General features: G+C 51.4%; 1 protein-coding gene across 1 annotated transcript in view; it reads right to left on the reverse strand.

Moving 5' to 3' along the window:
- The window catches only part of ARID1A (AT-rich interaction domain 1A), a 54,380-nt gene that overhangs the window by 4,414 nt on the left and 25,594 nt on the right, over positions 1 to 24,372 (reverse strand). The window contains exons 5-19 of the mRNA XM_080357413.1: positions 11,690 to 11,930; positions 11,252 to 11,341; positions 10,381 to 10,548; positions 9,484 to 9,799; positions 7,535 to 7,680; positions 7,336 to 7,445; positions 6,917 to 7,126; positions 6,220 to 6,427; positions 4,298 to 4,430; positions 3,767 to 3,939; positions 3,447 to 3,597; positions 3,186 to 3,317; positions 2,979 to 3,075; positions 740 to 1,613; positions 308 to 438 (exon numbers count right to left, since the gene is read on the reverse strand). Coding sequence (XP_080213539.1) covers positions 308 to 438; positions 740 to 1,613; positions 2,979 to 3,075; positions 3,186 to 3,317; positions 3,447 to 3,597; positions 3,767 to 3,939; positions 4,298 to 4,430; positions 6,220 to 6,427; positions 6,917 to 7,126; positions 7,336 to 7,445; positions 7,535 to 7,680; positions 9,484 to 9,799; positions 10,381 to 10,548; positions 11,252 to 11,341; positions 11,690 to 11,930 — 3,180 coding nt within the window. The remainder of the gene's footprint in view (positions 1 to 307; positions 439 to 739; positions 1,614 to 2,978; positions 3,076 to 3,185; positions 3,318 to 3,446; positions 3,598 to 3,766; positions 3,940 to 4,297; positions 4,431 to 6,219; positions 6,428 to 6,916; positions 7,127 to 7,335; positions 7,446 to 7,534; positions 7,681 to 9,483; positions 9,800 to 10,380; positions 10,549 to 11,251; positions 11,342 to 11,689; positions 11,931 to 24,372) is intronic.

Consider the following 24,372-nt stretch of genomic DNA (forward strand, 5'->3'; position numbering starts at 1 on the left):
TCACAGGAGCCGCAGGTGGGGAAGGCCGGTCCCTCCGATCGGCACCTGGATGCTGAGTGTTTCTAAAACCAGTCTCTGAGGGGGCACTCACACCTCACCAGAGGAGCACACACGCACGCTTGCACACCAACAAACATCTAAATTACACAGACCAAAGAATAATCAGCGCACAGCTGCCCAGAGACTGTGCTCCGCAGGTCCAGGGGTGTCTGGACTCCAGCGCTACAAGGGCACGAGCTGCTTGTTGCTCTCTCGCTGACAGAAACCCCTCCAAAATTAGCACTTCAAAGAGAGCATCTGCACCCACCTGGCTGAGGTTGAAGGTCATGATGCTGTTGTCATCATAGAGCAGGATGTTTATGGTATCTAAGGCCCACGTACTTTCAGCGAGCAGCCCAGACTTCAGAGACATCATCACTCTCCAGGCTTCAGGAGTTCCTGTAACATAAACACACGATACTTCCAGCTCCTGGAGTTTCAAAACAAAAAGGAGATACTTGAGACCGCTCTTCTGGACCCACAAAGAGCAGAGCCTGTTTAAGGTGATGCACAGGCTGCCTGCACCAGCAATCTCTCCGCAAACAACACCAAAATTACGCCTGAAAACACAACTAACCTGCAAAAATACAATTCTTGCAAAGCCAGCAGAGCCGTTTCGCTTGGCAGCAGCGAACCGAAGGGTAATGGCAACACCATCCCCTCGCCAGGCACAAGGAGAAGAGCAGGAGTTTCCTCTTACCGATATCTTTTGCCGTCAGCCGTCTCCTCTGCTTCAACACAGGCTGCGTAGCTTCTACGGATCCCGGAGGGAAGGTGATGTCTCGTCGGATCATGGGCGGCTGTACAGCTGCTGGTGTGATGTGCGAGGCGGGGACGGGCGGTCCCGCCTTCTGCATTTTCATCCCCGAGTGCATGAACGCAGATTTACTGGGAGAAGTGCGGTTCTCCAGAGGTCTGGGCAGAGGTGCTGAGCTGGATACCTGAGGAATGTGATTCTGCATGCTAGGGGGGGCCTGGTAGTTAGACTGGGGGGGCCTTGTCATGGGGGGCACGGTGGCAGAGGGACCGTAAGGAGGTTGCCGGTTCCCGTGGGATGGCCACGGTCCCTCGTGGTTGACCCTCTGGTCTGAATGCAGAATTTCGTCTGTTCGAGTCACTCCGTGATACGCGGGTCCCTGTGGCGCGGAGCCGGCGCTCTGCCGGTTCGGATAGCTGTACCCGATCTCGTTGCGCCCCTGCCACATGGCGCCTTGCTGCGGACCCTCCGGAGCCGACTGGATAGGACCCCCCATCATCTGAGGGGGCATGTTCTGCTGAGCGTTGGAGCCCGGGGGAGCAGAGACCCTGTCTCTGCCGAACTGGAAGGGGAACTGGTTCTGCGGCCCCCCGGCGGCTCGGCGGTCAGCGGCGGGGTACGTGCTCCCGTACTGGTTGTACAGGTCCTGCTGGGGGGACGGCTGAGCCGTCTGCTGCTGGCTGGGCTGCTGCGACTGCGCTGGCGGCAGCTGCTGCTGCGTCTGGCCCTGCCCGGCGCTGTACGGCACGTTGTACATCTCCCCTTCGTGCCGCTTCGCGGGCGGGCCGTAGGTGCTGTCAATCGCTCGCTTGTAATTCTATGGGGAAAACAAAAGCAACAACGATATGAGATTACTTAGAAACCCAAACCTCAGCGGGTAGAGCCACTGAGAGCCAGAGGATAAGGCTCACAGTGTGGCCCGTAAGAGGGCGAGACTTTTCTTGTTTCTTCACAAAGCTGGATCGGTCTCCGTTTCAGAAGCCAACACCAATTCCTTGTGGCTGGCTGGGCAGTCTCCTTGCGGGTTCTGAGGACGCGCAGGGGCAGGAGTCTGCCCACAGAAAGGACTTTCCTGCAGAAACACTCAGCTCCGCTGTACATCCACCACAAACCAAACCGGGCACAGGTGCTCGTTTCCTTTCACATCCAAGTATTTTATCAGACCCTATTTCTCTTATATACATTTCCCAGAAAACAGAGGTTTTTGCTGAAGCATTAAACAAGACGCACTAAAAACTAATGTGCTTCCTTTCCTGTAGATTTCAAAACACTTCGCTGAAAGGAGCAAAAACTATTTGCCCCTCTACTTGAGTGCAAACGTAGAAAACGCTCAATTGGGAAGACAAAATTAAAACCCAAGCTTACTCTATCTGCTCAGAAGCTCCGCGGCCACGACTGGCTTCAGATGGAGCTCTAGGGCTTCCAAGATGACAAGTACCAGAGTAACTCGAACTCTTGGCTCAGGGCCCCGTGGCTCTGGTTGCAGAGCCAAAGTGCAGAGCAGTTGGAATTATTCTTAGCACAGCTGAGCGAGTGCCCTCTCTATACTCCCCTAAACCAGGACTCAAAATTATCAGGAAAACGTTATGGGTCTTGGCACTGATACAAAGAGCAAGTCATATATAAGGATTATGGAAGGAGATATATGTTCGTTCAAACTCTGTCCTGAAACAAACCTGCTGGTTTTGAGAACGAGGAGTAGGAGGCAGGTCTGGAGCCTCTGTCTGCGGGCTCAGGGAGGCAAAGACAATAAAACCCCTGGGTTGTGCACAACGATCCACCTGAAACAGCTCCCGGCACGCTCAAGGACTCACTCCAAACAAAGCCACGCAATCACTTGCACCAGAAGTGTTACAGAAACACGATGGGATGCAGAAAGTTCCAGAGAAGCCCACTAAAGCTTCCTGATCTCCTGCTGCCCGACCAGAGCATGCGCGTCTGCAAACTGCACAACGGCCGTTCTCAAACATTGTTCTGCTAACGCAACACTGGAAATGCTAATTAAAACTTGTTGAAACTACTTGGAAACTGGGAAAAAAGAAATTTCCTGTACAAGGTACTTAATTCTACACATTCATTAAGCAAATGCACAGTGAGAAGAGTTTCCATCCTGCTCCTTTTACAAATTTCACACATAAAGCTGTTCTGTCCCAGTCAAATCAGAAACGTCCCGATGACTTACCTGCTGTTGCTGTTGGTACATGGTAGTTTGCTGGCTGGGGAAGGGGGTGCCCGAGGATGTGCCTTGAGTGGAGAATTGATTGCCATAGGAATCATGTCTGGAGGAAAAACAGATGCGTTACTCATCTGATACGACACACGTTTCACTTTCCCAGTCCCAGAGCTCTTGAAATTGGGAAGAGCTGGTTGTGGCAACACCCGGACAGACCTTTGCTGCTGCTGCTGCTGCTGGGGGTAGCGGCTGGGGGAGTACATCCCCGACTCGGGGGTGGAAGGCATGATGTTGGGCTGCGGGGTTCCAGTTGCTAAGTTGCCCTCGGGTCCCATCCCGGGCTCCGTCCTACATGGGAGCAAACACAAAACCCCCACGTTTCACGCTTGCTCATCGAACGGAAATAATGTGGTCAGAAAAATCATAATAATGAAAATAATTCAAGCAAATCAGGGTCTCCCCTGGTTCAATACGCACCTGACTCTGTCGTAAGGAGCTCCGTAGGAATAGTGTTGCCGCTGTCCCATGGCCATGTTACCCATCCCTGGACCCGCAGCACGGTTGTAAGGGTCACCCATACCACTGTTGGGGCCCTGCCCTGAGGACATGAAGGGATCGCTTCCCGGAGCTGAAATATTGAAACAAAGACCAATAAGCACGTTTACCTCTGCATTACAAAGATACATCCCATCTCGTGGGGAAGAAAAGTGAGCAGAAGGTCTCCCACAGCACATGGCCAGACACAGGGATCAGTGCTCAAGGGAAAAAGGGGCCGGAACACACGGGGATCTCCTCACCTTTCCTCATACTGCTGTAAGGATCTTTATTTGGCTCGTAAGACATGCGACCCATCATGTCAGAGGTATTCATGCTGGGCTGGTACCCTGGATTTGGAGTCATGGAGTTCCGCTTCTGGAACGTAGGATCACTGCCATCTGCAAAGGCATCCTGAAGGCCCACCGAGTTACTCCTGGATAATAAAACCCAAAAACCACAAACACAGGATGAGAGAGGCCCACGATGCTCCTTGGGATACTTTTCCCGACACGTTCCCTCTCAGGTGTTGCTGTTCCCCAGAAGGACCACAGTTACGATCCTCCAACATAGCCACGAACTGCCCTTCCGCAATACTGTCCTCAACCCCAATCCCAAAAGTAACGATTATTCGCACACAGATGCAGAGTCAACGATGTTACCGTGAGCTGTTAATACAGGAGCAAAGGCACAGAGCTCCACCAAAACAGCCACGGGTGGTGGCAGCGACCCAGACGCAACCTCACGGTCCCGCTGTCCCCAGCAGAGCGGAGGAGGGTGTGATGGTTTCATACCTGATGCCTGGCAAAGGGGGCATCTGGCTGTGTGGCGTAGACGCTGGAGTTGGTGGCTTCAGGTCCCCTCCTTCTGCCATGGAGCTGCTGGTGGACTGAGGTGTCTGAGGTCCCTGCATTGAGCCTGAACCCGCTGCAAGAACAGTGAGTGTGAGAAGCTTTGTACACTAGAGATGCAACCCAGAACCTCCCAGAACATCAGCCCCAAGGAGAGCAAACAGTCCTTCAAGAAAGACACAGATGGAACGGCCAAGAAGGTGCAAAGAACTCAACACTGCAAGGACCTACTGGGTCAGACTTCCCAGGAGAAACAAGTGCAGTAACATAAAGCTGGGAGGATACGTTCGTTTTCATCACACCTTCACTCTTAACCACTTTCCCTGTTACATATGGAGCCAACCACTGTCTGGGTTGCCCAGGTTGATGCTCTACAGTGCATCACGCAACACAGAACACGGTCCTTCTTGCCAAGTGACAACCATGGGCCCATCACCTTCACATTCCCTTTCTACCCAGAAAGAAGGCAGGTTTGAGCCCTCTCCTTCAAGTCCCGCCGCAATCCTTTTAGGGATGGAAACTCCAGGACATGAGCTGAAGTCACTCTGCACGAGGCTCCTCTGCCTGCTCTGCCCTTCAACAGGAGCTAATTCACACAGGTTAATTCAAGCACCACTCCCAAGAATTCCTGGAACAGGGAATGCCGGAGATGCCGGATCTTTCACTGAACAACAAAACCCGTCCAGCAAGTTCCCCGGCTCTGCGCAGGCTGCTTTACGCTACAGTGAGCTTTCATCAGAAAGCTCGGCCGTCATGTGCGCTGCAGCTGTGCCGGCAGCTCCAGGAGCGCTCCCCTGCCCCGGCATCGCTGCCACAGCTCGCAGGTTCATCTGCTCCCCGCAGCTGGCAAGAGCTGAACTCTTAATTAATGTTTCCATTAGTTACCATCCCCAGCACCCGATATCCCTCAGCTTCAGCCCTGCTGGTTGATGACTCATTTCAGCTATTCATTAAAATCCTCTGAGGTCACATCCAGGGCATGTTTGTTTACACCCCACCTTCCTGGCACCCTGTCCTGTGCTGCGCGACGCCCTCCTGGCCGGGGAGGGCTCCGGAGGAGGAACGGCCGAGACGAGCTCAGCGGGGAGTTTCATTCACGGGCCCTCCCCGCCGCTCTCCTTCGCTCATCAGCGGCGGTTCAGCTCAGCTCGCTTCCCCCAGGAATCCGCCCCTCGCCTGGGTTCGCGAGGCTGGAATCGGCAGGAAGAGGCCTCGAGACATTCCCCGCGTCGCTGCCATTTGGTGTTTGTCCCCACTCCCTGCCGTCCCTCCCACTCACAAATTTACACACAGTTGGAGCCGGGCCAGTTCCACGCTCTGGGAATTAAAACCCAACAACAGACTGATTACGCCTCCCTGGGGACACGCTGCAGTTTGCGAGCAGGAACCCAAGGAGGTTTGCAGGAATCCTGTGCCAAGTGCCCACGAGGCAATACCCAGTCGGCTCCAGTCGCGGCCTTTCTGTACACCCTTTGGAATTTTTGCGGGTTATGAGCGCACGCTGCAAGGAAAACAGCTCCAGCACCAAGAGCTCGACCCAGACAACTGCCCAGAATGCGCTTTGGATGCTCTGCAGCCTCAAAAAGTGTTAACGCAGAATGAGGGAGCACAGTCCTCAGCACTCACAAAGTTTCGCAGAAGTTCATTTGGCAGAACAGGCTGAAATGAAGTGCAAGCCTGTGCCAACGGGTTATAAAGTCTGCGAGGAGAGCAAAGCATGTGTGTCTGTGGGATGACAGAGCCCTTCATCCAAATCATGGGGCTTCAACACGTCCCACTCGCTTCCCAAACTGTGAAGTTATTCTCCACAGAGATTCTCTGGTTAAAACACTAATTGCACACCTTAAACCAGAGTCTAAACTCACCTGGAGACGGAGGCTGTATCTTAGTCTGAGACTTCTTTGAATCGGCAGCTGCAAAGATATCCGGAGGGGGGTCTTCACCTCGCTCAATCTTGCACTCGAAGGCGTACAGACACTGGATGTACTGCTTCTTCAGAGAGCTGGCGGCGCTGCTGGACGTGCCCACGTTGAGATTTGTGGCCAGCTCGCGCCATTTCTTGTTTTTGTTGACCTGCACAACCAAACAAGAGGCTCTGAACTCCAAATCTATTTCTCCCTCCAAGAAGTTTTCTGGGGAGAAATCAACACTTCTCAGCTGAAACAAGGATGCGAGAAGGGCTAAGCACATCAGATATAATTGCGTTCAAACTGCAAAACTAGAGAAAACTTTTCAAATTGGGACAGATTGCAAAGCAAATGAACCACGAGGTCAGTTGACAGCCAGATGTGAGGACAAAGACAGTGTCACTCATCTTTGCGCTGGACAAAACAGGGAGAAAAAGGACTCGAACCTCACTGTAGACTTTTTTCAACCAGACAACGGCAGAGCAGATGTCTGGCTCGCTTAAAGGCTGCTGGGGTTTATGAGCGTTATTTAAAAAAGAAACACAGCTAAATGGAAAGGCGCAGCTTACCTCTAGCTACAAATCTAACTCTGAATTGTGTCGCCTATGGACTCGCGACTGTGGGCAGTGCTGAACGCAAACACCCCGACACCCACCTGAGTCAATCCTCCGATCTCCTTCACGGAGACGTAGAGTCGGTAAAGGTCCAAGGGTTTCCTGCCCACGGCCGGCAGGTTGGTCATGCCCATGGCCTTCTCTTCGGTGAAGGCCAGGTAGCGATCTACCCAGATCTTCCTCTCGGGCTCGCCGCCCAGCTCGTAGAGTTTGGTGATCTTCTCGTTGGTCGTAGTAGAGGAGCTGGACTTCTGGGAGAAGGAAAGAGATATCAGGACTGAGCAGCACAAAACCAGCTCGGTCACATCCATGGTGCTTTCAAAAAAGCAGCCAGGTAAGAGTTCAAAGTTCTGCTGTTCAATGTTGAGAACAGCTTTATATTAGACCTCCACTTGGCTCAAATCAATGCCGGGCAAGTGTTGACACAGGTATCACAAAACCAGCTGCTGCTACATTTTACCTTTGACTTGGATTCTGCTTTTGGCGTCCCATCTGCCTTATTGTTCATTTTAGTCGCAGGTGTTAGTTTGACATCCGCAAGTCCCATCATTTCAGGGCTTGCTGCCATCCCTAGGAAGTTAAGAAGAGGTTTTTAAGGCCGATATCATCATTATGGATTGAAAAACCGATGAAACGCCCAACAGCCAGCCCTGCCTTACCTGCGGAGTTGTTCGCCATATTCCCACCCATGGGATAGGGTGGGCCCTGGGGGTTTATCATCCCAGCCATACTGTTAATTCCCTGTCCGTACGGAGGTCCGGTGCCCATCATTCCCCCTTGGTTCATGTTGGGATAACCAGGAGGCCTAGAGAAGGCAAGGAAGAAACAGACGCTTACTCCAGATACTAAAGATTGAGATCTTGTCCTCTAACAAAGCAGGTTTGCTACAAGAAACCTCCTACAAAAGGAATAAGGTGACTTTCTCCAGCTCACTTTTCCAGCAAAAGACCAAAGATCAGATGCTCTTTCAAAGCTCAGCTACGCTCGCGCCAAAGTCTCATTCTCCAAAGCAAAGGGGACGCAAACCATTTTGAAAGAGAGACTTCAGTTCTGAGCGTTTCCACCTTCATCTCGTTCCACTACATCCCCAAACTAAACTTGCTTTCAGTTAAGTCACCTTTACAAGAACGATCTGCAAATGCTGCAGCCCTGTGTATTTAAGGGAGAATACATTATTTGTATAGATGAACAGGGCAGTGCTGCAGCCGCCTTTAATGATCTGTCTTTCTTTCCTTGTTGTTACCTGCACAAGCGACATTATTTTACATGTATCAGAAAACCTCATACACAACCGCCGCTCAAATTCGTTCCTCAAAGGGACAAGAGCTTTGGTGTCTTTATTCATAGAACGATTCTATGATTTATTTGCGTTGGGAACTTGACCTCTTGGCAGTCACAGGTACCATCAGACAGCGCATTGCAGAAATGGCCCTTAAATCAGGATAAAGAGCACAATGCCCAGCCAGACGACAACTGTATCTAACAGCTTTACTGGGGGAACCCGATTTATAAGCAAGTTGGAGGCTCCTGTGGCATTGTGGGGAGCCACATGCACCTACTCTGAAATGTGCAATTAAAAAACCAAAAACTCAACCACAGCAAACAGTTGCAAAGTTCAGCGCTGAATTCCAGCTCCCGTTCCCACAGCTGCTCATCGAGGCCGTAAAAGGAAGAAGTTCATTACGCCGGACAAGCAATGCCGCGGTTCAGACAAACGCAGCTGGACGGCTGTCTGGCAGATTTATGGGCTTTACCACACACGCCGCGTCTTTTAAATCACCCACGTAACAAAGACCACAGAGCGAAAACAACTGAAGGGATCTCAGAGTTCAACAGATTCCACCTATGAATATTAAAAATTCCCTAAGCACGTCACTGATGATGTATTCCAACACACTGCTTGTCCAAGCTTTACGCTTTCTTTTTTAACACTGAAGATGGATGAAAAAGCCTCCAAAAATGGCACATTTTCAGTGATGTGCATGTTCAGTATTAACCCAGCACTGGGTTACAGAACGACAGAATGTGAGGGGTTGAAGGGCCCTGGGAAGCTCATCCAGTGCAATTCCCCCAGGGAGCAGGAACACCCAGATGAGGTTACACAGGAAGGTGTCCAGGCGGGTTGGAATGTCTGCACAGAAGGAGACTCCACAACCCCCTGGGCAGCCTGGGCCAGGCTCTGACACCCTCACCCCAACAAGTTGCTTCTCATATTCAAGTGGAACCTCCTGTGTTCCTGTTTGCACCCATTGCCCCTTGTCCTGTCCCTGGTTGTCACCAGCAGAGCCTGGCTCCATCCTCCTGACACTCCCCCTTTCCATATTGATCCCCAGGAATGAGTCCCCCCTCAGTATCCTCTTGTCCAGCTCCAGAGCCCCAGCTCCCTCAGTCTTTCCTCACACGGGAGATGCTCCACTCCCTGCAGCATCTTGGTGGCTGCGCTGGACTCTCTCCAGCAGTTCCCTGTCCTGCTGGAACTGAGGGGCCACAACTGGACACAAGATTCCAGGTGTGGTCTCCCCAGGGCAGAGCAGAGGGGCAGGATAAACAGCTTTGACACCCAGCTCCGATACGGGGACCTTTACCAAAGGCAAATCTCCCTCCTCACCTGTTCTGGATGGAGTTGGCAGCCGCGTGCATGGCGGCAGCAGCCGCTTCTTGTGCTTTGCGGTTCATGCCGCCCGGGGGGGGACACATCCCCGACCCCACCTGAGGGGGCATGTTGGCCATGTTGGGTCCGTAGGGTCTGTTCCCCATGGCGCCGTGGCTCATCCTCCCGGGAGGAAGGCCGCTGTAGGGTGGCACGCCGCTCTGCCCGTGCATCTGGCTCCCGGCACCCATGGGGTTCATGCTGCCCCCCATTCCTGGGCTGGGGTAGTTGGCGTTGGACATCGCGTTGTAGTTTGGCTGCCTTGGATAACCTCCTGAGGAGATAAAAAACGAGAGGGGAATACAACATCGTTCAACTAGTTTATGAATCACCATAAAAATCTTCTATCAGCAAATATTTAAAGATCACTAACAGAGATGAGGGGGAGTGTTAACACCTCAACAAAAAGTCAAAGAACTTGGATATAAGCCACATAAAATGTGTTTTGACGTAGCCAAGTAACAACATCGATTCAAAAGCTGCCTGAAACTCTCCCAAACCTCAACCGAGCAGAGTGAGCTAAATGGTCCAGGACAGGAGGCAGAAATCTCATTTAACCCTTTCCAAAACGTTTTCTTCCTCTCCAAGGAGAACTGACCTTTCTCTATTACAGTGGATGCATAACCTATGTATTTTTAAATGAGGAAGGATCCTAGGTTTATAACTAGCCCTGAAAGCAACATGGATCTCAACATGAACAGAGCACAGCTCCTTCCAGCTCGTAACCAGCACACTGGTTTGTATTATCAGGACATTCAGAGTGGAAAAATAAAACCAGTTCTCAACGCCGAGATGTTACAACAGAGAGAGCCCTTGTGTATTTGCTGAGCTCAGTTCCCACGCTGGTGAACTCACCTTGAGGTCCATACTGCCCACCCTGGGGTCCGTAGCTGCCCATGGAGTTCTGCTGGTACGGCCCCATCCCGGCGTGCATCTGTCCTCCGGATGACTGGCGGGGAGATAAGGCTGAGCCGGGCTGGGGGGAGCTGTACTGGGGCATCTGGGGGTTCCTCTGCATGTAACCTGGTCGCCCAGTGAGCGGAGAAGACAATTATTAGTGCAAAGTATCCAGGGGTGCCACTGGACACACGTGTTCTTGGGTAAGAGCAACCCCCCAGATCCACCAACAAAATCCTTCCAGCAACAGCCCAGACAGATTTTACAGCGGTTGCTATTGAGGAGCCTGTGTTATCTGCTAAGATAACAGATGCAATTTCCTGTTTTAACCAGAAAAACACACCAAAACTTGGTGTCACAGTAGCAGACAGTACCAATCCTAAGAGCTTCTTGTTGGCTTTTGTTTGCTTGGTTTTGTTTTCTCAGGGTGAAAACTATATTCCTCCAGCCATGAGAGCTGAAACTCCACATGCATTTCCACCCATGCCAACCTTACTCTCTTAGGTGGAAAGGGAACGCGGTACCGTTGCGAGCACCCCTCGTTTTGAAGCTTGAGGTCATGGGCCTTGGGCAAGCAACGTTCACAGGGAAGCGTGTCAAAAGCCAGAGGAAACATCTTACGAGCCAAACTACTCACTTGGATGAAACATTAAGAGGCCAAACAACCAGCAACAGCTGAATTGACTGGAAGGTGCCTGAACACTTGTAGCTTATAAACCTGGGGCAGTTTTTAAATGCTATTTCGCCACAGAAACCGTGTAATCAAGCCAGGTAATTTTTACCGACGCATCTAGCTTTGCAATTGACTGTTTTAACTCATGTCACGCACCTCGATCTTGCGCTATGCTCGACTGGTTCATGGAAGGATGCATGATACTGTCCGACTGGCCACTGGGCGGTCGAGGCGGCATCTGATTGCCTAAAACCACAAAAAGGAAAGCGGTTAATCACCAAAATTGCAGACCACAAACCCCAGGATACAAGAGTATTAAACACCACAACTACAAACAACTTGAGGAGAAGACCACGTTTAACCACAGCGAAGAAAAACAAAAGCAAGATCGGTCACATTAACAAAATGACACTCGCTGGTTTACCAGCCGTCTCACCCATCGTTGAAAAGTTACAGACGTTTTAAAGGAAACAAATGAGCTCACGAGACCTCAATAACCACACAGCGCTGGCACTGGCCAATTCCTCCCCACTGGCTGTTCTAACTCCCCCTCCAGCTGCAGCCCCAGCGAGGGGCGGACGCGAGCGGCATTACCTGGAACCGCGGCCGGGGAGAGCGGACCAGAGCGGGACTGAGCAACGCTCGCGGGAGATCCAACTGGGGATGGGGAGGGTCCTCTGATGCCTGGCAGGTGAGGAGAGGTATGTGGAGAGAAAGGAGACTGAGCTGGGTTACTCTGCTCTCCTTGACTGCTGGAAATCCCTGACGTGCTCACTCCGGGACTCAGGGCTCCTTCTGTACCCATGGGGAGATCATCTATTGAACCAGACAGGTCCTGCAATACACAGAGAAACACGTCAGGCAAGGATTAAAAGACACGGGGCCGTTCTCTCACACACCGCTAAGGAAGAGTGCATTTCCCCCTCAGGCGTGCTACAAATAGGAATCAATGACCTCGGTTCAAGTTATTGTCAGGAACGAAGGATGTTGCAGACTGAGGGAACTGCCAAATGTGTCTTATCCCACTGCCTGTCTCTGAACCCAAGAGTTCCCCAGCTGGTTTGCTCAGTGCTTGCTGATGGTCCAAACAACGGGCTAATTCTACTTGCTGCTTTTAATTCAGTTTAGAGGTGAGGACATAAAGAACAACATCGATAACACCCGTAAAACTGCAAACAGAGGAGACGGTCCATGCGATCGTGGCTTGGAAGAGAAATGTGGCTCAGCCTCTGAAAGACAAAACTCCTGCCTCGCCATAATTAATTCATAAACCTCATAAGAGCTGGGAAACGACTCACTGGAGATGGATAAAAACAAACTAAACAGAGATTTAAAAGAAAACCATAAAATACTCTTCAGGGTTCCCTCTTCCCTTGCTTCAAAGATAGCAAAAATTAGCAGTTATAATATCGGCCTGTGAAGTTCAGTTTTTCTTGAAGGCAAGGCCGGAAAACACCCTGGAAAACACGAAAAGCACGAAAAGCTGAAACCTCCAATTGCCACAGTAGCGATTGCAAAGCAACGGCACCAAAAATCAGCTGGCAAGCCCGAAAACTGGGGATGCTTCCAAGAAGACGATGAGCAGATCCAACGTTCACAACTGCACGAGCTGCTTGATAATCAGGTGCATCAATTATTCAGGCTTGGCCCCGAGTGAATGAGTAACAGTCCAAGACGGGGCGAGCGGTGTCACTTTGAACAGAAAGCTGGGAAGTTGTAACTTGTAAAATCTCTGCCAGAGATGCGAAGGATCGAAGGGGCAAAGCTCACCAGGGCTTCATCCCTCCTTTGCGGATCTTTCCGAGCGACCAAACCTGTCTCAGAGTGTCCAAACTGAGCCCTGAAGGCGTTTCGGACCAATTCCCTGTGCGCAGAATTCAGCTGGGCAGTGTGAACGGAGCCAGCCCCGTTTAGAACACCGCGCGGAAAGGCCGAGCCAACTGATGAATAACTTGGACGCCCTGGTGTCGTTCACGCTGAGTGGAAAATGGCTCGTTTAGCAGCAGTTTGGTAACGTATTCCCAGCTCTGCGCGGTGCGGGAGGCCCTCGGACACAGGGTAGCGCAAACTTAGCAACTTAAGAGCTTTGACAACACTTCAACAACTCCTGTCTGGTAGGTAATGTGAGAAAAGGCGCTGATGGCACGTCCCAGCATCTAAGCTGGAGAACAGCACGTCACCGCACCCCAGGACATGGAAAACTGGGGTTACGGAGGAATAAAAGCCAGGAGATCCCCAACCACCTCCTCACGCTTGTTGGATGGACAGTGACGCTCAGAAGGACTAAAGGGGCGAGCTGGTCCTGACACTCGGTTGTTGGCTGCATCGGGGCAATGTGATCTATTTAACAGCAGAATTTGATTAAAACGCTTCTAACAAATGCTGGCAAATGCCCAATTTGAGCTGCAAACACCAGTCGCTTGGTGGGACGACTTAGTGCATGGTGTGTCCATCCTCCCTGTCCATTACCGCTCCTGTCTGAGAGCATCTCCCGCACAGCAGCCCCATCGGTGCATTGATTACTGCTGGAGTATAGCCTTCCTGAGAAAAAAAACCAACACAGCTTTGTTTTATTTCAAAAAACGGCACAAAAAGCCTAAAAATAGCGTCTAAGAGCTCTCGCCATTTTCGCTACCTTCCTGTTGTAACATCTTGCTCCTTTATGCCGCTACGTGGGTTTTTTGCCCCCGGATGACTTTGACAAACCCACATTCCTCCTGTGGAAACCATCTAAGTGGGAGGAAAGAGACGGTATTTCCAAAATGGTGCATTAAAAAGCATCGACCAACACAAACAAACAAAAGCAGAGCGCTCCTCCCCAGGACTGACACACGTCTCTAGCCCCTAAGTCAGCGAAGGGATCAGAATGTCCAGAAGTCAATACAGTCCGGTCTAAAATTGGCTGGAAATACTGCTATTTCCCTTAAGTATATTACAGTTCCTTTAGCCTGAATCACCAAATGCATCCAAACGGTGTTTTCGTATCACTGAAACGGAGCTGGAGGCCAAAACCCTGCGCGGCTTTCAAATCCCCAGCACCACGAGCTCAGAGCGGTTAAACCTTCACACCAGTGGGGCAGAACCTACAGCTGCTTAAATGAGAGATTTTTAGGCTCTAAGGAAAAATAAAACGCGTTATAAATGTACAATGGAGACAAAATAGCAGCATGGAAGGGCATATATGGAGCAAGATGGGAAAACTTCCTTCTGTTATCAGTACAAGTGACAGGCTTCTCCCAGAGGTAAAACAGGAGGTTTTGCCTCCAGGATTTGAGGAGGTCGCTGTTTGCTACACGGTATGAGCGCCATTCATACACGAACGGGGCAAACTAAGAGGTTATGGGTTGGTAACATCAGGCACGAAATATCTGCAAGACAGAAAGCGAAGCAACGTTAAAAACTGTTTGGAAATTAACTCCTTAAGTAACTAGATAACGATCTTTAAAGCCGATGTCTTCGACCTTGCCGATGCATCAAAGCTGAACCGAAGCGCTGCAAGTCATTTAAAAACATTCTGTTTTAATTAAGCGGGTTAATACAGGGTTGCTTTCGACATGCGAGCGAGGGCCCCTCTGCATTGCTAACATACCATCGCGGAGCTCACGGTGGAAAAACCGCCTCCGAGCCCTACGCATCATCTCAGATCATCAGCTGAAATGAGTGAAAAGCGAACTACACGTCAACCTTTCTCGGGTGTTGGACGTGAACTGCAACAGGACCGTAAAAATCAAGTCACTCATAAAGTGACTTTCACCTGTAAGTTGTATGAAATGTGACAATAAGCGGTTTCCCAGCAGCGTTTTCTGAGCCTGTTCCTCAGCAGGATGAGGTTTCTCAGGAGCAAAACTCCTGCAAGGGGAAGAGAGAAGCAAGGACCGAACACCAAAGCGCCAGCAGCTCTTGGGTAAGGAGCTGTTTTCCACCTACCGAGTTATTTCCTCAGGATGCCAACCATCCAGACACAGCGTTGGTCTGTTAACTAAACCTACAGGACGCCATCCAGCTCGGATTTTGCATCCCGAAAACTAAGGGGGAAGAGAAAATCTCAGTCTCTCTCTGGTGTGAAGGATGGAGGGAGCAGAGATGCCTTTAATAAAAGAAGCTCATTGACTAATGGAGCTCTGGTGCATTCTGGATGAAGCCCAAGAGGAGCGGCTGGGGGAGGTGGTTTTGCCTCCCACGAGCATCGGGACACGACCTGGAACACACGGCTCCCCCGTCCCCTCCTGCGGCAGCGCTAACTCTGCCAGCTCCACGGAAACGTCAGGGGCTGGAGAATCTCCTCACGTGTTTCCAATGTGTTTTTTTTAATGCATTTTATTGCTCATCTGCCATGCAGATCAAAAAAAAAAACCACGCTGGAGGGATTCCAACTATTTCACACAGAATCTCACACTCCCGGCTGGCTGCAGCCCCAAAGCCGGGCTTTTCTTCACTTGAAATACTGCCCGGTGTTATTTTGGGATGTGACCCGATAGCGGGAAGCCCACGGGGACCCCGCCACCATAACCGTTCCAGCTGCGATCGGCTGCCCGGTGCCAGCGTGGTGTGTCGGTGCTGCCGGCAAACTGGGACTCGGCCGCTCGCACCTTCTCGTCACAACACAACAAACCTGAAATCGCACGATCTGGTACCCGACGGAGGGTCAGGGGAGTTCAACCCTTGCAGGGAAAAGGTTGCAAGTCCCGGCAGGACCGGGAGCCGGTTAGTTCACGCTGCAAACAGCAAAGGTTTCTTTGAGATGAAAAGAGGAGCCACCATTTTGCTGTATCTGATACGGCGCTCATTTGTTAAACAAACACCGAGATGAAACAACGAGAAATACTTTAAGATCAAGGTAATGAAATCCCAGAGGAGGGAAGATTCAAAGCTGAGAGAGTGGGAGGACCAGCCAGAACGCAAATGGGTGTCCCCGTGGGGACCGGCCCGTCCCCTGCCCGTCCTGGGTGTCCGTGTGCGTGGAGAGCACGGGGACCGCGGGCTCTGCCACATCACCAGACAGCGCTCGAGGAAATTACGACCTGGAGACGGGCGTGTGGTGGAGCTTATAAATGCCATAAGGGCAGCTGTTTGCGTAAAGATGCTACGAGCAAGAGAACAACGGCTGCATTTATTCCCCAGTTCTTTCTGAAAGGGAAAAAGCCTCTCTACTGCTTCTAACTGAAATAGCTGCGTTCTACTAGAATTTCATTTTCTCTGCAGTTTCTTCTTTGGTTGTTCAAGGCTTAAAGATGACAAGCTTGTCCTTTCCTTCCCCCTAATTTCCACACCCAAGATACCTTGGTCGCTCTATCGCAAAATTTACATGGCTGATGGGCAAACCAGGATCTCCCTGCTGTTCTGGGGAAACTCAGAGGCTCGTTCCTCCTGCTATGCTACAGACCACGGAATCTTGCGTCTGGTGCTTCACAACACGGCCTGGAGACCTGACCACGCTCCGTTTACATCAGGCTACAGAACCGCTTTCCCTGCAGAAACCAGAAGCTGGAGCTGAGCAACACAAGCTACAGCAGAAATCCCGTTGAAAATGTGCTGCTCCAAAGGCAAAGTAGCATTGCAGGTCCTGTCCCGTCCCCAGAACACACAGCTTGTCCCAGGAAGAACCATCGTCCGCCTCCCTGTGCTCTTCCACCGTCAGTTATTGTGCGGGTGACACCAAGTCAACCTTTACAGCACCAAAAGCACCTTCCAGATGAGCATCATTCCTGGTGCACAGAGGGGCTGGATGAGACAACGGATACAGGATGCGTGCGGGATGTCCCTCCAATAAAACCTCCCTGCACACCTCGAACATTGCTGGAATGCAAAGCGAGCGGAAGATCCTGTTCACGCTCTGTTCCCGTGTGCTCTGCGCCCTCTCGCACTTTGGGAGGAGTGGGGTGAAAAAAAACCCCAAAAATAAATATTTTTAAGCTGCCATTTTACCTGTTATTGATTCACGTATGTGTGAGAAACATGTTCATCCACATTCCCAAGCTACCCAAGATGATTAAAGACAAATAAAACCAAAGCCTAGCAACGCAAGCTGGTTTCTTCTTGACCATATAGAGCTCTCCCTCAGTGCTCTTACCTCTGAGACACTGCAAAGTCTGGTTTAACAGGGCAAGATCCCTTTCTCCTGGCACCAAAACTGGGGGATGCCCAGAAAGGAGATCAGTGTCACGCTGGCGCGAGCTGCACAATACACTTCTATGTTTCATTAAAGCTTTTTAAGTTCATGGCCTCGCCTCTTCTATCTCCCTTCAAAATGGGACAAGATCAGCCAGCAGAAGGAACAAAGAGGTTTAATGATGCAATGAAATCAGAGTGTTTGGCCCCTCGGATACATCCCTGGAGGCTCAACCTCTGATCTGAGCAAGGACCACACGTGAGCAACCAGAAACAGGACAGGGATCTGCAGCAAAACCTCGTGGAGGAAAACCAAGGATCCTGGTTACAAGACCGAGCATAAGGACATTCGGGTCCTCTGAAGTGCCACTTACTCACCCAAGCAGCCCTTCAGTAAAGGAAATGGGCACTAGACCTTTCCTACTTCAAGGGAAAACCACCTGCCCACTGAAACAAGTATCAGGAAGGCAACACCATCTCGGCGTCAGCCTCTGCTACGTGGAATCCATATTCCCTTCCTGAAGCTCCTCTCGGGCATCAGCGCTGACAACAGCAAACCTAAGATGGGGACTAGAATGTGCCAGAGAGATTCGTGCAGTTTCCTCGCTCAAAAAGCAGCTGAAAAGCTCGTTCTTGCCGTCTGGCTGTAGAGGAGCTGGTAGGAGCTGTAGCTGCACTGCAGGAAAGGAGCGTTGGAAGGAGCCGCGGGAGGAGGGGCTCGCTGCCTCACCAGGAATTGCACTCCAGTTGCAAAAATAAGCTGCGGTTCTAATCCACCTCGGTAAATCCAGGAGGGTCCGGTTCTTCGGCTGAAAGCAGGTACAAAATAAAAAGAGGACGGCAGACGGAAGCGCCGCTGGCTTTACTACATTCCTGCAACGGGAGAGCGTGCGGAACAGCCAGCGTTGCTACCGCAGCAGCCATTGATTTTTCAGAGGTCGATACTCCACTCCCACAGATCCACTCGGCAGGAGCTTTAATCACATCTACCGCTCCTACCCCTCTGCCACCCCCTTGGTTGTTCCCCCTCCAAATAAAATTAACACAAAGGGAGACCGGGAGGCAAAGGGGTTTTTCTCCCCTCTCCGACCACTGAGCAAACACAGATTTCATATTCTCGGTCTTTGGAGAGATGCGAAGGCTGTAGTTGCAGCACCAAGAGTAGAAGGAGCGATGTGATTCATCCACAGAACAAGATGTCGCCAAAGGGAAAAGCCCTGGCCTGGAAGGGCAGCGTTCCCACCGGAGCTCTTCTGAGGACCCTGGGAGACGCAGCAGCAAAACTCTCCAGTTTCCATTTAACCCTTTGAAAGCCGCTCGGCTTCTAAAAAGCACCGCCAGGTTTATCTAAATGTTGATACGACACGAAGAGTTCCAAGTCGTGTCACCTGGGTTGACACCGAAGCGCCACCCAGCAGCGCTGTCACACTGAGGGACAACATCTCCAGCCGCACGCTGGCCCTAAAACAACTTGCGGGAAGAACACGTGGAGGACACTGCGCGCAACGAGCAGCATCGCAGCAGCGCCTGAGGATGCTCTCGGCGACGCTGATTTTTTGGAGAGTGTTGGGGATGCGTGGGGAAAGAGACCTACATGTCGATCGCATCCATCAGCAGGGCCGATCCCACCTTGGGAAGGTGAGAACCCGGCCCAGGTCTCACACGACTGACCACAAACCCTTTAAATAAAGAGCTTTCTTCATCTTCTAGAGGTTTTCCAGCGCTCTGCTTCAGTCTGAAGACCAACCCCAGATCATATCAATCGCTCCATTAGCGTTAGTTGTCCCTCCTGTCGCCAGCCGGGAGGATCTTCCAGCTCCCTTGGGATGGTGTTTTCCAGCCTGTGTTCCATTTAGACTCCGAAGCATTTAGTCACTCGGTGTGCGATGGTGCCGCCGCACGAGTTCGGGTGGGTGAAGAAATGCAGCAAAGGCAGGACTTGGAAACAATTAAAACATTTTAAAAGTTCAGGCCAATGCTTTGGATTTTAAGACAATTGACAGCTTTTAGTATTATCAGCCTCTTTGAAACAATTAAGAGTGACAGAATCGATTCCTAAAAAAGGAGAAGGCAAGAAGATTTAGGAGAGAAGATTTCTAAGGCATCAGGTATTCGCAAGGCTGATGAATCTGCTGTGGCTGGAAGAAGCTGCTGCAGAGACAGCTGAAATCCAGCAGCTCCTTCCCAAAGGCCCTGGGAGCTGCGGGGACACGAGGGGCCGCGCTGAGTGCCCAACACCAGCTGGGGCATCTCTAGAGACACCACGGCCACCAGGAACCGTCTGCGGTGCTGCACCCGGGTACCACGGGACAGAGAAACCGGACAGACCACAAAGAACCACAGAAACTCTGCTCTGGCCCTGGCTCAGAGCGCCGAGCGCGCATGGGAAGAGGTGGCAGAACCATGGAAACCTGGCCCAGGCACACGCTGACGTGCGCCCGGCGCTACCTGCAGGGCCAGGGTGCCACAACAGCCCTTTCCTAGAGATGGCACTTGAGGAAATCCAACTTCCTGTTTGTTTGGTTTGGTAAATAGAGGTCACTACTCTCCTGGGTAAGACCCGATTCGAAATTGTAATTAAAAGCAATTCTACAGCTCCTCCTCCAATTATCAGGACTGGTTTGAAACGGCCTCATATCCCCAAGGTGCTGGCGGAGCGCAGCCCTGGGCCCCCGCCATGCCCCACATTTCAGTGCCATGTGGAAACAGTTTACTCGGCGGCGTTTCTGACCGTGCGCGTCTCCGAGACGAGTCGATCCAGCACGCCCAAAGGACGCCAGCAGGAAAACGATGCCTGTAAAGCGAGAGCTCAGGTGTGGCAGCGTTTAAAACGCACGCGGGGCTGCGGGCCAACGTTAAACACCTTCGTTTATCCCCGCGACCGCTCTGCACGGCGTAGAAGGTCAGACTGCGTGACCTCAGGTGGGGCGGTTTGATGGAAAGGGAGGAGGACGAGGCTGCTCCGTCCCACGTCAGGCTGACAAGAGGCTTCCGTGCAATTTAAAGAGTCTCCAATGACACCGAGTCAGCAGCAAAGAGGAAGCAAAAAACCCATTTCTGTTTTACAGAAAGCGCGTTTCGCAGCGAGGTCACGTCACGCAGCGCAGTTCGGCGACACCCGAGGAGCAGCTCTGCGCTCCATCCGCGGCAGCGCCGGGGGTGCGTGCGACAGAGCACACACTATTGTTCGGGATCCAAGAGCAGAAACTGGTCATCCTACAGCAATTTCCTGATTAAACACTGACCCGCCTGCTCGCTCCAGCCTGGCCTAAGAGAATGAGATCCCGGCCCTCTCGCTGCCTCCCTGCGGGGTCACTCTCTCCTCTTTCGCTTGGGTCCATGAGCGAAATTGTTCCTAATAAAACGCAAGGCGGGGGGTTCGGGGAATCTGTGCGAGGCGTGCGGGCAGGAAGCAGAGCTGAGCTGCTTGCGACCAGAATAGAAACAGGAAACAAGCCCAGCACCGAGCAGAGCTGCACCAGCGGCTCCCAACAGCAGCGGCTCAGAGATGATGTTTACTGGTGGTGGAGCCTCCACACAGTGCGGTGTGGGGACAGAATCACCGAATCACAGGGACAAGAAGGGACCTGGAAAGCTGATCCAGTGCAATCCCCCCATGGAGCAGGAACACCCAGATGAGGTTACACAGGAAGGTGTCCAGGCGGGTTGGAATGTCTGCACAGAAGGAGACTCCACAACCCCCCTGGGCAGCCTGGGCCAGGCTCTGACACCCTCACCCCAACAAGTTGCTTCTCATATTCGAGTGGAACCTCCTGTGTTCCAGTTTGCACCCATTGCCCCTTGTCCTGTCCCTGGTTGTCACCAGCAGAGCCTGGCTCCATCCTCCTGACACTGCCCCTTTCCATATTGATCCCCAGCAATGAGTCCCCCCTCAGTGTCCTCTTGTCCAGCTCCAGAGCCCCAGCTCCCTCAGCCTTTCCTCACACGGGAGATGCTCCACTCCCTGCAGCATCTTGGTGGCTGCGCTGGACTCTCTCCAGCAGTTCCCTGTCCTGCTGGAACTGAGGGGCCACAGCTGGACACAAGATTCCAGGTGTGGTCTCCCCAGGGCAGAGCAGAGGGGCAGGAGAACCTCTCTGACCTACTGACCACCCCCTTCTAACCCACCCCAGGTCCCATTGGCTTCCTGGCCACAAGGGCCCAGTGCTGGCTCGTGGTCACCCTGCTGTCCCCAGGACCCCCAGGTCCCTTTCCCCTACGCTCGGGGAAAAGCTCGGGTGGAGGAGCCTTGGTCAGGAAAACAACACTTTCAACTCCCTGTACTGCCATAACTTGGGATAGAAGCCTTCGTATGGGCATCACTGGAGCGCACCCATCTCTCTATAGCGTGTTTCGGGTGTTGTGCTCCTGGGGTGTTCATCTGCACATCCACCGTGCTGCCCGTGCACCCAACACAACCTCCCTGCTTTGAAATGCATCTGCACTAATCCCTCTCTTAAGATAAGCTCAAAAGGCCAAATACAAACCGAAGAGAAGCAGGAAGTCCCACACGGAAAATAACTTAAAAAGGCCTGAAGTAACCAGCAAATTCAACTCTTAAAGGTTCTTTTCCCCTCCTCAGAAATAAATGGTCAATATGATTCATTTTGAGCTCAAAGAATTTTTAAGAAAACATTCATTTCCTGGGCTGCATCTCCCTCCCCATCCACGGCAGCTTTGAGAGAGATTTTTGCCATGGTTCAGCCTGTTGCGTTGATAATTTCCAGGTCAGGGGACACAGCTGACAGAGCTCAACTTTATTCAAGTGCCTGCCGAGCACAAGTTGCAATGACCACTTGGGAAGAATGGAAAATCCAAACGGTGTTTCCCTGACACCCTCCACAGCGTCCAAATTCAGAAACCACTACACCCCAGAGGGGGAGAGGTGACCAAAGGAACGCTCCGTGTACTCACGGCCGGGTTCCTGCGCACAAGCCAAACTCTGCAGCCTCAATTCTCACCCCTCAACACAGAACTTCATTTTGCTACATCCATCCTGCAGAGATCTGAGACCAGAACGCACATTGGGACGCTAAATACGGATCAGGAATTTGGTTTGGGTTGGTTCTATTCCTCCTGTCACTGACAAGACACTCTTCAGACCTGATGTCAGAGATGAATCAACGTGAAATGATGCTGAATGAGTAGAACGGTTTTCCAATAGTGTAAAATACTGAGATTGAAACAATTCCCACTCTCCCCACAAGACAAAACCAAGTTGCCCACAAACGGGATGGGGTTTCTCCCTCAGGCCACGCAGCACATTGACCAAAACAAGCACATTGACCAAACCAAACTAAGGCTGTTTTGGGTGGGAATCCTGGAACCTCTGTCCAAGCTGCCCCAGTTTCACTTCATCACATATTTGCTGCAAAAAAAACCCAAAGGCAATATGGCTATTTCAGGACCTCCCAATCATTCCTCCAGTGCCACCCCACGCAGGATCTTTCCCATGGAAGCACCACTGAAAACATCAGCTTTGCTTTCCAGAGAGGAAAACGTCAGAGAAAGCCCAGAAGGTCCGGTGAAAAGCAAACACAAGCCAGTCTATACTGCTATCAAATCGGTCTTGCTTATAAATGGCTTCTGGGGCCGACCTAGAAGTCCTCATCTATCTCAAACCACCAGGAACTCGCATCCAGCTCCTTCACACAGCCCATAAAACAGATTGAGGCAACAGAACAATCTGTTGCATGTTTCCTAACGAAATATAAAACTCGTCCCAAGCAGCCTAGAAGCCCGCAGAACTTTGCAGCAGAACTGATCAGCAATCCAACCCCAAATGGGTGTCCTAACGCCCTCTTTGCTACCTCACATCAGCACCTTCCACATCTAAGCAGAAGGTAATGAATAGCTGGAAATATGTGACTCCTAGAGACCCAGAACCCAAACCTCAAAAGGCAAAACACCAAATAAACTGGGTAAGACTCACTGGGAAGAATTCTTTTGCTAAGGAGAAGAGAGTCAGGAATCTCCTGGGAGAAACACATTTATACTGAGGATGACTATTCCTCTATTACACCCAGAGACAAAAGACGGCACTTTGCTGCTCCCGTACACAATAGCGATCGCGGTTGAGTTTCGCTGCGATCCTGACAGAGCCTCCCTGGGGAAACCGCAGATTCCGCAGAGAAGTTCTCACCTAGGGAAAGAGGAGCAGCCGGGCCGCTCGCGGGGCCGCTGCAAAACACATCGCGGAGCTCACGTTAGCGCAGCGTCCTCCCCCAAAATGCAGCAAATACAATCTTCAGAAAGAGAACAAGAAACCAGGAAACACATAATTAAGCTGGAACAGCACCAGTAGATATGGAAGACCAGGCATTTTGCTACTTACAGTCAGAGAAATCAGTGATTTGACTCTTCTGCTGTTCAAAGTGTGAGTATGGGAACATCGTCAGGAAAAACTTAGTGACGTAAGAATATGTATCAGGAAGGGATCGTGAAGTTTCCCCCCTGCAGAACAATCAACGTGACGTTCTCAGACAGACCCTGACAGAGCCAACAAGAGCTTGTGGAGTGAACAACCCAACAACGTCACCATCGGGAGATCAGCACCTCCTGAAACGGTGACAGGACCCAACGGGGATCCCCTCTTCATTGCTTTGAATTCCAGCATTAGTGTTGATGGACAATATTAATGTGTAAAGGCCAAAGATTCGTAAAGGCTCCGGGTACATAAATTTCACACTTTGTAAGCACCTAAAAAAGCAGCAACCTCCTTTTCCTGCTGGAGCTGATCTACGTTTAATTAAAGATGATACACGGCACGATTTGCCCCATTCCAAGATACCCAGCGAGCCACTCCTAAAACCCCCTGAGGCTCGGAAAGGGGCTCAGAACTCCACAGAAAAAATTAAAAGCCCACAAAACTAACTAAGCTTCTGTAAGTCATCCATAATGGCAAAACAGGGAGCCAGGAATCCTCCTGAGCAGGATAAAACTTCCTAAAGCAGACAGATTCGAGCAATAGAAGGAAGATAAAAAGAAATTGATAGCGCCCTTCCACACAGCTCTTTTGTTTCCAAGCACTCCCAGGCCAAACTTTGTGCAAGAGATTGATCACGGAAATGAAGAGTCGGCTTCCAACACCCCATAGGTTCTCCCCATCATCCCCAGCATCGCGCTCCGCTGCTTCCTCAATTCACAGACACGATCCCAACTAGAGGACA

The sequence above is a fragment of the Nesoenas mayeri genome (genome assembly GCF_963082525.1).
Source record: "Nesoenas mayeri genome assembly, chromosome: 21".
In the NCBI taxonomy this organism is placed as follows: Eukaryota; Metazoa; Chordata; class Aves; order Columbiformes; family Columbidae; genus Nesoenas; species Nesoenas mayeri.